The 13,168-nt window shown below is 52.8% G+C and overlaps 1 protein-coding gene across 1 annotated transcript in view; it reads right to left on the minus strand.

The window, feature by feature from the left end:
• Window positions 1-8,953: 8,953 nt before the first annotated feature.
• Window positions 8,954-13,168, minus strand: part of CFL2 (cofilin 2) — a 193,391-nt gene continuing 189,176 nt past the window's right edge. Inside the window, exon 4 of the mRNA XM_069638455.1 lies at window positions 8,954-9,282. Within this exon, the coding sequence (XP_069494556.1) occupies window positions 9,167-9,282 (116 nt within the window). The 3' untranslated portion in view covers window positions 8,954-9,166. The remainder of the gene's footprint in view (window positions 9,283-13,168) is intronic.

The following is a 13,168-nucleotide window of genomic DNA, read 5'->3' on the forward strand; positions in this document are numbered from 1 at the left end:
TGGGGTAGGGGGTAGGGGTAAGCGTAAGCCCGCCCGAGCGACTGACAAGACCCATCTGTCTTCGGTGATGGTCTGCCATGCCTCCCAATGAGACGCAATGCGTCCTCCAACCGGGGTCTCGTGCGAGCACGGAGAACCCTAATTTTGCAGGTTTTTCAGTGGTGTTGCCACCTGAACCTGAGGAGGAGGCTTAGGAGCGGGAGAAAAAACGAGTCCGTTGTTGCCTCCGGCGGTTATTCCCCAAAGGGGTATCCACTCTACGAGATCGGTCAAGGAAGCCCCTGAAACCAGAGGAGGGCTCACTTTGCGACAGCTGTCTCTGGGTTTTAAAGGGGGTTTTAACCAGGACTGACAAGGACTTAGCTGTCTGCGTGCTATCCTTCGTCTTGGTCAGCTCTACATCTGTTGTAGAATGAAACGGCTCCTTACCGTCAAACGGAAGGTCCAACACCTTGTCCTGTACTTCCCTCAAAAACTTGGTGGCATGTAGCCACGCCTGTCGTGAGGTATCAACCCCCAGCAAAAGGCCCCGAGCCGAGGTGTCTTCACGTTGAGCCGCAGCTTCCAAGAGATCCTGGGCCAAGACCCTGGCGTCGGATAAACCCGTCTTAAAATCCTCCAGCCTTTCGACCGGCATGAACTTTTCAAATCCGACAGACCTTTCCACTTCTGCATATTAGCCCCCACTAACACTAGTTCGGCATTGGTCTGCCGGAGCTGGAGCTGCAAGGCCGAGTTCGCGAAAATCCAAGGGAGTCAAGAAGCTTGTCCTACTTTCCCAGAACCTGAGTAGCCATCGTGGAAGAGGATGCTGCAGGCCTGGACTGTAAGGTAGTCGCAGCCACCACCGTGGAGGAGGGGGGCGGACAAGACGACAAAGCCACCTCTTCCGAAGAATGCAGCCTGTATCTCGCGTCAATTTTCTTATTGACGAAAAGTACAGAGTGTGGCTTTTCCCAACCCCTACGGACCTTGGCCAGAACATCCTTCTGCAAGCACAGGCCGGTACGCTCCAAAGGAGACCAGGTCAATGCCCCAGAAAGCACACCCTCCTGCGGAGTGGTTGCCTCGGGCACCGGAACATCCAAGAAGCACATCATGTTCAGTACCCGGTCATGGAAAGCTCTAATAAAGCGGGGCAGATCCTTGTTGTCCTGATCGCCCGGCGCGTCATCCGACAGGTCAGGATCCTGTTGAGCCATGTCGGGCACTGCCTTGTCCACGGGGGACAATGGAGGCAAAGGAGAAGAGTCGGGGAAGGCACCGTAATCAAGGAAGGTGCTGGCAGGACCACCGGAGGAATGGGTGGAGCCGGAGGCGCAGGCGGACATATCTCCCTAAAAAGCCCTTTGAAATAGTCCCTCATGGGGCCGGTCGCATGAGCGTCTGAAATTTGCCAAAAAAGGCATCCTCCTGGGACCGTTTTGGAACCGGAGGGGGCTTCCCATGAGGAGGATAATTCCAGGGACATAACAGGGAAGGGTGCCACACCGGCCCATAGCCCGACATATCCACAAAAATTAAAGGTGCCGACCCCACAGGCAACGAAACATTGTGCGGAAGGGTTATCCGAGCGTTCCAATCATAGACTGGCCGATAAGGATGCGCACAAGGAACCCTATGTTCACCCACAGAGCCAAGCCCTAAGCCTGAGGCCGATGTCGTAGTTGTAGGGGTAACGCTCAAAATGGCCGCCGTGGTCGTGGCGGGAACAGCCGCCATTTTATCATCACCTGAGGGGAACTGCGGCACGTGAGGAAGTGAGACAGGGGTCCCCGTCGGTGGATCAGGGGTCTTAACTTTAGCCTTAACATAAGGAACCTCAGGAGAGCCAGTACTATGAGGCCTAGAATGATTCTGCGACATACCAATTGCCAAATTAGCCTTCCCTGGAAGGACCTCGGTACTGTCGGTAAAAGAAGAACTTTCCTTCTTTGCCTCCTCAACAGATCTGGCGTCACCGCAAGAGCAGGAACGGTGAGAAACAACCTTCACTGATAAGGCCTTGCCAGGCCTCTCAGAAATGTTGGTAGCTTTAACCTCTGTACGAGGGACCTCGGACCCATGTCCGGTAACAGCCTTACTAGCGCGGGCCTCGAACATCCGTTCGGTAACACCAAGCCCCACTGCGGCCTTAGGGTGAACCCTGGTATTATTTTTGAGGGAAGCCGATAAAGAGGCCTCAGAGAAAACTCCTGTACAACTATTGGGCCCAACGGGCACCTCAGGGCAATCCCCTGTGACAGAGCGATGAATGCCCCTCCCGGCTCGGGAAGAACCCGGAAAGGTGTCTCCTGGCCGGGGTGCTCTGAAAAGTAAAGAACTTACCGGGTGTTTCTTCTTTTCATCGATAAACGCTTGAAAATGCAAAGGAGGAGTTCGCTGGAACCCCTCCTCCCACCACTCCAACCGACATTGAAGTGCCCGGACCGAAAGGGAATCACAGTAAAAACAGGAGTCCCAACGGTGATCCGGACCCAAACACTCTAAACAAAGAGGATGGGGATCTGCCCTCGCGAAGCGTCGGTGACACGATGAACAATCAGGAAAGTCTAGTTTGAACGACATAGACAGACTAGTAAACGAACGCTAGCGAGAGCCAGAGAGGAAAAAAGGGAAGAAAATCTTCAGAGGATGCAAGTGTGTCCGGCCCCGATCGAGCGGAGAAAAGGACTGATGGGCAATATGCGCAGGGTGGAGTGAAGGTGGGCAGGGTTGCAGCCGCGTACCGGGCCCCGCGCAAGAAAGAGAGGAAGGACACATTTTTGGATGCTTTTTACAAAGTGCTCTGGTCCCGTCCCACAGGACGGACAGATGTACCATAAGTATGGAGGTGTACAGGTTGCCCTTTTACAACATGCAGCAAATGATACCATTTTCTAACACACAGTCCAGAGGTATTATCGGGTAGCAGATACCAATTGTTACTAATGGGCAGCAAACAATCCATAGGTCCCACTAACCAACACATACTCTTGTTTTGAGTCTCTCGCCCTCTTCCCCCACCCCCTCCTTTGCTCTCCCCGCTCCTGCTCCCCCCCATTCTAGGGAGTTCTAGTGGGGTGACAAAGGAGGACGGGAACTTCCCCGTACTAGTGAATGATGGCCCTGACAGTGGCCTGGGGGAGGATACCCAGGTCAACTTCACTTAGCCCCATCACTGGGCAGTGGACAGTCACATGCTGGACAAAAATTATGCTGGCCCTTTAAGTGACCTGCAACCTTGGGTAGGACAATGCACCCCTCCCTGGCCCAAGCTTGTTAAGATAAAGGGACCAAACATTGTTTGAGTTATAGTAAGAACTCTGAAACACTTAGCTTGCTCACTGTGGGTGCTGCTCCAGACAGGGCACCACTGCAGTCCACAGACACCAGCACACAGAGGGAATTCATCTGAAAGGGGGGGGGGGGTCAAATGTCCGCCTTAAGCTCCTTTGTGGGAAACACAGATGGCTCTGTCTGCAACTGTAATATAGACACAGCCATGGAGACAACCCGGAGAACTGTTGGAGATAGAATCCTTGATGACTCTGAGTGACAGGAAGGTGTCCCAAAATCTAAATCTTGTGAACTAAATTAGGGGGCCCTGGAGCTGCTGGTGAACGACTGGTCTTACACTTTGTTTGAATTTCACCCCGCAGAAACCCTGTGTTTACCTAGGTTTGTGTTTAGGCTCTGTCCCCACTCAGCTGTATGACAGCACACGCCAGGATCCCTCATCAGTCAAATCGATGGACCGCCTGAGAAGTCACTCCCGGCTTTCCCAACGCATAATAAACGGCTAGTTGGGAAAGCCGGGAGTGACTTCCATCCACAAGCAAGCAGAGGCCTGGAGAAAATCCCAATAACAGAAACATATTATCCTGAAAACCCCCTGTACAGTCCTCAGTGCCCTTATTCCCAGTCTCAAAGCACATCACTACATGACAACCAAAGCAGAACCCCTCCCCAAGCCCCCAACAAGACCAGATCCCAATGCAAGGTCGGCAAACACTGTCTCTGCATTCTAACAACTCTCAAAGCACCGAACACAGGTGGACCGGCACAATCCATAAAAAAAATCAACATGCATGAGCACTACACAACCACTCGGAGATCATGCCTACAAGGTGGTAGGAGTTCAGGACTGTGACAGTGGAAGAGCTTGCAAACATCCTTTCTGCCCTAAAGGTCACCTTCTGCAAGATCAGCACCATCATCCCAGCCTCCATCTTGAAGAACATCATAGGCAATGCCCACATTCCTCTTCTCCACATTATCAATGCCGCACTCACTCAAGGAATCTTTCCCGATACATTGAGAACTTCTCACCCTGCTCAAGAAGTCCACTCTACTCGGATAACTTTACAGCCCTATAGCCCTTGCACCCTACATTGGAAGGATCGTTGCGAAGGCCAGCGCCCTCCAACCACACAAACAGATAATCCACTGCAGCTTTCTCTATGATTACCAGTCTGGATTCAGACCCAGGTGCAGCACAGAGACCACCAGCATCCAGGTTATGCAGGATGCACTTCTCATTGTAGACACACAGGACCCCTGCCTTCTGGGCCTTCTGGACCTCTCTGCCACATCTGGCAGGGTTGACAGCAAAACTTTGCTCAACAATCATTCCATCTGCATGAGATCCAATGCATCAGACCTTTGCTGGTTTGACTCCTAAATCAGTAATCCACACAAGCTCGTTCTGCAGGGGATTTGCGTATTCCTGTAGTGCCCAGAGGCTTGCGCAGTAAGAGAGGGATCCATCATCTTATTCTCAACCTCTATATCGGCCCACTGTGGCACTCCATGCCAACCTCAACATGGAAATCTCCCGGTATCCCAATGACACATGTCTGAAGGGTAATTGTGGAAAAGCCATTGAGCAGCAGAAGCACTCCATTTCCCTCGTTCAAGCCTAGATGTGGAGTTCTTATCCAACTCAACCCAACAGTGGCATAGTTCATCCTGCCTGAAATGCACCCAGATCTAGAGCTGGCTGATAGAGGGGAAACTCAGCAGCTTCTCCCTAACATTCAATCCCAGGGCAAAGAACTTTGGCTAGAGCATCGACTGTGACCTCCCCTTCAAGACACACATTGCAAAGAAGATGTAGACAGATTGGTACCAGCTTTCACTCCTGCACAGAATCAAGGACCACAGAACCATCATCCAGGTCCTTGAGCTCTCCCACCTGTGGATGGTAAAGCCCTCCTTGCAGGTAGGTGTTCCAGTCACAACCCTGGCACGCCATAAAGCTGCCAAATCCACTGCAGTCGGCCTCATTATCTTAAACCACATCACCACTAGACTGAAGGAACTTGACTGGCTTCCCCTACAAGCAAGGAAGAAGTGCATGAGGGGCGTCATTAACTACACAATGCCGATGAGCATCAGAGCATCCTGCCTGGGTACAGACTCAATATGGACACCAAGAGACAAGGCAACGCCAGCCTGGAATCCAAACACTGCAAGACAGGACGATAAGAAGGTGAGCATTCTCCGGCTACACCCACACATTCTGGAGCAATGTGCCCACCAACATTTCCATACCATACCACTCACGTTGGAGGGAACTGAACACCCTCGTCAAGCGACACTGCGCAAACCCATGAGAACACAGTACACATGACGCGCACTTGTCTATACCACATCTCTCCCGCTCTTCTGGCATGTACTTCATGTACTCTTGGTACAGAGCTCCACTCCTTTCTAACTGAGCTTGCATTGTATACATCTCCTACATACATGCAGTCCAAGGGTCACATCAGTCAACATGCGACCAGGAGGTATCACTGGCCAAACTAGAGCCTAGCAATCCCATCAGCCAACAGACTGCCTGGGAACGCAGATGTAAACACACAGGCAAAGGGCCAGGACTAGACATTAGCACCCGAGAGGCAGCACCATCGAATCATGGGAAATGGCACACAGGTTGGATTCCGTGGTCCATGCCCAGGTTTGCCCCCACCCTCATATATCAGCATTGACCTGGATCCCCCTCGGCTTTCTCCGCTCCCTTCTTACCTGGTGCTGCCATCCACCTGTCACTGCTGCCTCCTGCCTTTCACATTCCTCTCCAGCCCCCTGACCCACCCAAGCCGTAGCATTGCGAATGGAGCCCCGACTTCCATTCCTATGGAGTCTTTCGTCTATTTCCTTTGTCTCTACAGTACTTCCATTGAGTGCTACCAGAATCACATTGGTGAACACAGGGCTTAACAAGTGCAATGACTCAAAAGACAGTCTGGGTGCTATCTACCACCATACAGCACGAGCCTAAGAATGGCACATGCCTTCACACAGCACAGAGAAGTCCCATTCAACAGAGTGAACCAGGGACCAAAAGACGGCCCAGAGAACCAGCATCACTCAGGCCAGGACTCTGCATTGGTTACGCTGCAGCATCTGGGATTCAGCGCCCATCACCTAATAGTCAGCCCTGGGAAAACTGCCTGCCAAAATAGTCTGGGGACACGACTTGCCAACACAGAATTGGCTATCATCCATCAAATCATAACCAGGGAACAGCCCTTAGTTACCATTCACCACCACATACGCGGCAAGTACAGACCATTGAACTATCGGCCAATACACAGCCCAGGGATAAGTACCTACTCACTCATGCTGGAGGTACTCCCCATCCACCCAAAGGCAGGGGCTACCATCCTTTAGGACACAGCCCAGGGATAAGTACCTACTCACTCATGCTTGAGGTACCCTCCATCCACCCAAAGGCAGGGGCTACCATCCGTTAGGACACAGCCCAGGGATAAGTACCTACTCACTCATGCTGGAGGTACCCTCCATCCACTCAAAGGCAGGGGCTACCATTCGTTAGGACACAGCCCAGGGATAACTACCTACTCACTCATGCTGGAGGTACCCTCCATCCACCCAAAGGCAGGGGCTACCATCCATTAGGACACATACCATGGCCAACACCTGCCAACAGGCAGGCTATGCATATCAACCACGGAAAGGCACAGCCTGGGCTGTCATCTGTCGGGATACACAGCCTGGCAATCCATCTGTAACACAACCCCCAGCAGAGGGAGAAACCAATGGTTAACACACCTCCTTGGGTATACAATCTGCCAACATGGAGTCTTGGGTAAACCCTGACAAAATACAGCTAGAAAATGCTGTTTGCCAGCAAGCACGCCATGGGTATCAGTGGGCAACTCAGAGTCCAGGGAAGCCTCTAGAGCTGGCATCATCTAGGGTTCACCCTGGCTCACAGTCCAGGGAAGCCTCTAGAGTGCACCCTGGCTCACAGTCCAGGGATGCCTCTAGAGCTGGCATCATCTAGGGTGCACCCTGGGTCACAGTTCAGAGAAGCCCGCGGAGCTGGCATCATCTAGGGTTCACCCTGGCTCACAGTCCAGGGAAGCCTCTAGAGCTGGCATCATCTAGGGTGCACCCTGGGTCACAGTTCAGAGAAGCCCGCGGAGCTGGCATCATCTAAGGTTCACCCTGGCTCACAGTCCAGGGATGCCTCTAGAGCTGGCATCATCTAGGGTGCACCCTGGGTCACAGTTCAGAGAAGCCCGCGGAGCTGGCATCGTCTAGGGTTCACCCTGGTTCACTGTCCATGGCAGCCTCTAGAGTGCACCCTGGCTCACAGTCCAGGGAAGCCTCTAGAGCTGGCATCATCTAGTGTGCACCCTGGCTCACGGTTCAGGGAAGCCTCTAGAACTGGCATCATCTAGTGTGCACCCTGCCTCACAGTCCAGGGAAGCCTCTAGAGCTGGCATCATCTAGGGTGCAAACTGGCTCACAGTCCAGGGATGCCTCTAGAGCTGGCATCATCTAGGGTGCACCCTGGCTCACAGTCCAGGGAAGCCTCTAGAGCTGGCATCATCTAGGGTGCACCCTGGCTCACAGTCCAGGGAAGCCTCTAGAGCTGGCATCATCTAGTGTGCAAACTGGCTCACAGTCCAGGGATGCCTCTAGAGCTGGCATCATCTAGGGTGCACCCTGGCTCACAGTCCAGGGAAGCCTCTCGAGCTGGCATCATCTAGGGTACACCCTGGGTCACAGTCCAGGGAAGCCTCTCGAGCTGGCATCATCTAGGGTGCACCCTGGCTCACAGTCCAGGGAAGCCTCTAGAGCTGGCATCATCTAGGGTGCACCCTGGCTCACAGTCCAGGGAAGCCTCTAGAGCTGGCATCATCTAGGGGGCACCCTGGCTCACAGTCCATGGAAGCCTCTAGAGTGCACCCTGGCTGACAGTCCAGGGAAGCCTCTAGAGCTGGCATCATCTAGGGTGCACCCTGGCTCACAGTCCATCAAGTTTATCATCTATCTGCCTGCAGAGTGCCTACGAGAACTGCTGCTTGTTTGCCCACAAGTTGCTTTTCGCAAGTCACTAGGCAAGGGGGGCCGCTTGCAGATCTACACTAAAAATAACACATTCTAGGATTGGGCAGGAAGCGTGTAGTAATACATGGAGCAATCGGACATTGATATGCTAGGATTGTGTTGTGTTCTCTTATCATCCCACGCAGAGGCTGTTAGGGAGGGCTGGTTGGAGATGGAGGACCTAAGAGATGTTGGTGCAACATATTAGCAGCGTATAATAATCCCACCCTACCACCCATTGACCAGCAGAGACACTACAGTTGTTGATGACTCTGGTTCGGTATCATCAAATTTCATGGCGCGTCCCCGGATACTGGTTGCACCACTCAGGCACAAACAAGTCTTGCTCAAGACAGGCACAAGCGTTCGGGTTTCATATAGGAGACCCGGCTTGGTCTGTGCTGAAGATCAATTGACTAAGCAAACATCCAAGCGCTTTCAAGAGTCTTCTTCTGGTGTCTTCGCCTGAAAGGATTAGGATTGGCTCCATAGTGATGAGTCCTCACAGGATGGGTGAGGTGTTCACAGTCAGGGAGGCAGGGGCCTTCCTCTATTTCTGCAAGTCTAAAAGCAAAGGGCAGGATTTGGGAATCCGTGAGGCCAGCACTGGTATGGAAATCATAATTTATTTGTTTGTATATGGCCTTTGCCTTACAAGGACAGTCAGTTCTGAAATGTATTCAACAATGGCAGAGGAAACCACATTGGGAGCTCCTTGGGGTGGAGAAAGGGAGAAAACAAAAACAATAGGGAAAACAGTGGGGAGGGTCCAGAGCAAACACAGTGAGGCTCCCCCCTCCGCAGAGGATAGTCCCCGCATCTACTTCAGCTTAGTTCCCTCCAAGGAAACCACGACGTTCCCCCCGAGTCTCTCTGCAAGCGTCGTGCGGTCCTTGATGTCCTCCAAGCAGTTCACCTGCCACTCATGTTTGATACCTGTGAGGGAGACAGAGTGGCAATGAGTTCATGCTCCTTTCATGGGGGAATCGGGCAAAGCAAGACCAATCTACCGTACCCATGAGACCCAGAAAGCAAGAAGAGAACGACTGATAGCTGGAGGGGAGAGGCTCTCATTAGGTTACAGCATGCTTCCTTCATAGCTGGAGGGGCGAGGCTCTCACTGGGTTATAGCATGCTTCCTTCATAGCTGGAGGGGCGAGGCTCTGACTGGGTTATAGCATGTTTCCTTCATAGCTGGAGGGGCGAGGCTCTCACTGGGTTATAGCATGCTTCCTTCATAGCTGGAGGGGCGAGGCTCTCACTGGGTTATAGCATGCTTCCTTCATAGCTGGAGGGGCGAGGCTCTCATTAGGTTATAGCATGCTTCCTTCATAGCTGGAGGGGCGAGGCTCTCACTGGGTTATAGCATGCTTCCTTCATAGCTGGAGGGGCGAGGCTCTCGTTAGGTTAGGTTATAGCATGTTTCCTTCATAGCTGGAGGGGCGAGGCTCTCGCTGGGTTATAGCATGCTTCCTTCATAGCTGGAGAGGCGAGGCTCTCACTAGGTTATAGGGGCGAGGCTCTCATTAGGTTATAGCATGCTTCCTCAATAGCTGGAGGGGCGAGGCTCTCATTGGGTTATAGCATGCTTCCTTCGTAGCTGGAGGGGCGAGGCTCTCACTAGGTTATAGCATGCTTCCTTCATAGCTGGAGGGGCGAGGCTCTCATTAGGCTACAGCATGCTTCCTTCATAGCTGGAGGGACGAGGCTCCCACTGGGTTATAGCATGCTTCCTTCATAGCTGGAGGGGCGAGGCTCTCACTAGGTTATAGCATGCTTCCTTCATAGCTGGAGGGGCGAGGCTCTCATTGGGTTATAGCATGCTTCCTTCATAGCTGGAGGGGGGAGGCTCTCGCTGGGTTATAGCATGCTTCCTTCATAGCTGGAGGGTCAAGGCTCTTGTTAGGTTATAGCATTCTTCCTTCATAGCTGGAGAGGCAGGGCTCTCACTAGGTTATGGGGCGAGGCTCTCATTAGGTTATAGCATGCTTCCTCAATAGCTGGAGGGGCGAGGCTCTCACTGGGTTATAGCATGCTTCCTTCATAGCTGGAGGGGCGAGGCTCTCACTGGGTTATAGCATGCTTCCTTAATAGCTGGAGGGGCGGGGCTCTCGCTGGGTTATAGCATGCTTCCTTCATAGCTGGAGGGGCGGCGGGGCTCTCGTTAGGTTATAGCATGCTTCCTTTCTAGCTGGAGGGGCGAGGCTCTCACTGGGTTATAGCATGCTTCCTTCATAGCTGGAGGGGCGAGGCTCTCACTGGGTTATAGCATGCTTCCTTCATAGCTGGAGGGGCGAGGCTCTCATTAGGTTATAGCATGCTTCCTTCATAGCTGGAGGGGCGAGGCTCTCACTGGGTTATAGCATGCTTCCTTCATAGCAGGAGGGGCGAGGCTCTCGTTAGGTTATAGCATGCTTCCTTCATAGCTGGAGGGGCGAGGCTCTCGTTAGGTTATAGCATGCTTCCTTCATAGCTGGAGGGGCGAGGCTCTCACTAGGTTATAGCATGCTTCCTTCATAGCTGGAGGGGCGAGGCTCTCACTGGGTTATAGCATGCTTCCTTCATAGCTGGAGGGGCGAGGCTCTCACTGGGTTATAGCATGCTTCCTTCATAGCTGGAGGGGCGAGGCTCTCATTAGGTTATAGCATGCTTCCTTCATAGCTGGAGGGGCGAGGCTCTCACTGGGTTATAGCATGCTTCCTTCATAGCTGGAGGGGCGAGGCTCTCGCTGGGTTATAGCATGCTTCCTTCATAGCTGGAGGGGCGAGGCTCTCGCTGGGTTATAGCATGCTTCCTTCATAGCTGGAGAGGCGAGGCTCTCACTAGGTTATAGGGGCGAGGCTCTCATTAGGTTATAGCATGCTTCCTCAATAGCTGGAGGGGCGAGGCTCTCATTGGGTTATAGCATGCTTCCTTCGTAGCTGGAGGGGCGAGGCTCTCATTAGGTTATAGCATGCTCCCTTCATAGCTGGAGGGGAGAGGCTCTCACTAGGTTATAGCATGCTTCCTTCATAGCTGGAGGGGCGAGGCTCTCATTAGGCTACAGCATGCTTCCTTCATAGCTGGAGGGACGAGGCTCCCACTGAGTTATAGCATGCTTCCTTCATAGCTGGAGGGGCGAGGCTCTCACTAGGTTATAGCATGCTTCCTTCATAGCTGGAGGGGCGAGGCTCTCATTGGGTTATAGCATGCTTCCTTCATAGCTGGAGGGGGGAGGCTCTCGCTGGGTTATAGCATGCTTCCTTCATAGCTGGAGGGTCAAGGCTCTTGTTAGGTTATAGCATTCTTCCTTCATAGCTGGAGAGGCAGGGCTCTCACTAGGTTATGGGGCGAGGCTCTCATTAGGTTATAGCATGCTTCCTCAATAGCTGGAGGGGCGAGGCTCTCACTGGGTTATAGCATGCTTCCTTAATAGCTGGAGGGGCGGGGCTCTCGCTGGGTTATAGCATGCTTCCTTCATAGCTGGAGGGGCGAGGCTCTCGTTAGGTTATAGCATGCTTCCTTCATAGCTGGAGGGGCGAGGCTCTCACTGGGTTATAGCATGTTTCCTTCATAGCTGAAGGGGCAAGGCTCTCACTGGGTTATAGCATGTTTCCTTCATAGCTGGAGGGGCGAGGCTCCCACTGGGTTATAGCATGCTTTGTTAATAGCTGGAGGGGCGAGGCTCTCACTGGGTTATAGCATGCTTCCTCCATAGCTGGAGGGGCGAGGCTCTCACTGGGTTATAGCATGCTTCCTTCATAGCTGGAGGGGCGAGGCTCCTGTTAGGTTATAGCATGCTTCCTTCATAGCTGGAGGGGCGAGGCTCGCATTGGGTTATATCATGCTTCCTTAATAGCTGGAGGGGCGAGGCTCTCATTGGGTTATAGCATGCTTCCTTAATAGCTGGAGGGGTGAGGCTCTCATTGGGTTATAGCATGTTTCCTTAATAGCTCGAGGGGGGAGGCTCTCATTGGGTTATAGTATGCTTCCTTCATAGCTGGAGGGGCGAGGCTCTCGTTAGGTTATAGCATGCTTCTTTAATAGCTGGAGGGGCGAGGCTCCCACTGGGTTATAGCATACTTCCTTCATAGCTGGAGGGGCGAGGCTCTCACTGGGTTATAGCATGCTTCCTCCATAGCTGGAGGGGCGAGGCTCTCACTGGGTTATAGCATGCTTCCTTCATAGCTGGAGGGGCGAGGCTCCTCTTAGGTTATAGCATGCTTCCTTCATAGCTGGAGGGGCGAGGCTCGCATTGGGTTATATCATGCTTCCTTAATAGCTGGAGGGGCAAAGCTCTCATTGGGTTATAGCATGCTTCATTAATAGCTGGAGGGGCGAGGCTCTCATTGGGTTATAGCATGTTTCCTTAATAGCTCGAGGGGGGAGGCTCTCATTGGGTTAAAGCATGCTTCCTTCATAGCTGGAGGGGCGAGGCTCTCGTTAGGTTATAGCATGCTTCGTTAATAGCTGGAGGGGCGAGGCTCTCACTGGGTTATAGCATGTTTCCTTCATAGCCGGAGGGGCTAGGCTCTCACTAGGTTATAGCATGCTTCCTTAATAGCTGGGGGGGCGAGGCTCTCACTGGGTTAGAGCCTGCTTCCTTCATAGCTGGAGGGAGGAGGGTCGCACTGGCTTATAGCATGTTTCCTTAATAGCTGGAGGGGCAGGCTCTCACTGGGTTATAACATGCTTTCTTTATAGCGGAAGGGGTGAGGCTCTCGTTGGGTTATAGCATGTTTCCTTCCTAAATGGAGGGGCTAGGCTCTCACTAGGTTATAGCATGCTTCCTTAGTAGCTGGAGGGGCGAGGCTCTCATTGAGTTATAGCATGCTTTCTTCAT

This window comes from Ambystoma mexicanum, chromosome 14, assembly GCF_040938575.1.
Source record: "Ambystoma mexicanum isolate Mex_15411 chromosome 14, UKY_AmexF1_1, whole genome shotgun sequence".
NCBI classification, from domain to species: Eukaryota; Metazoa; Chordata; class Amphibia; order Caudata; family Ambystomatidae; genus Ambystoma; species Ambystoma mexicanum.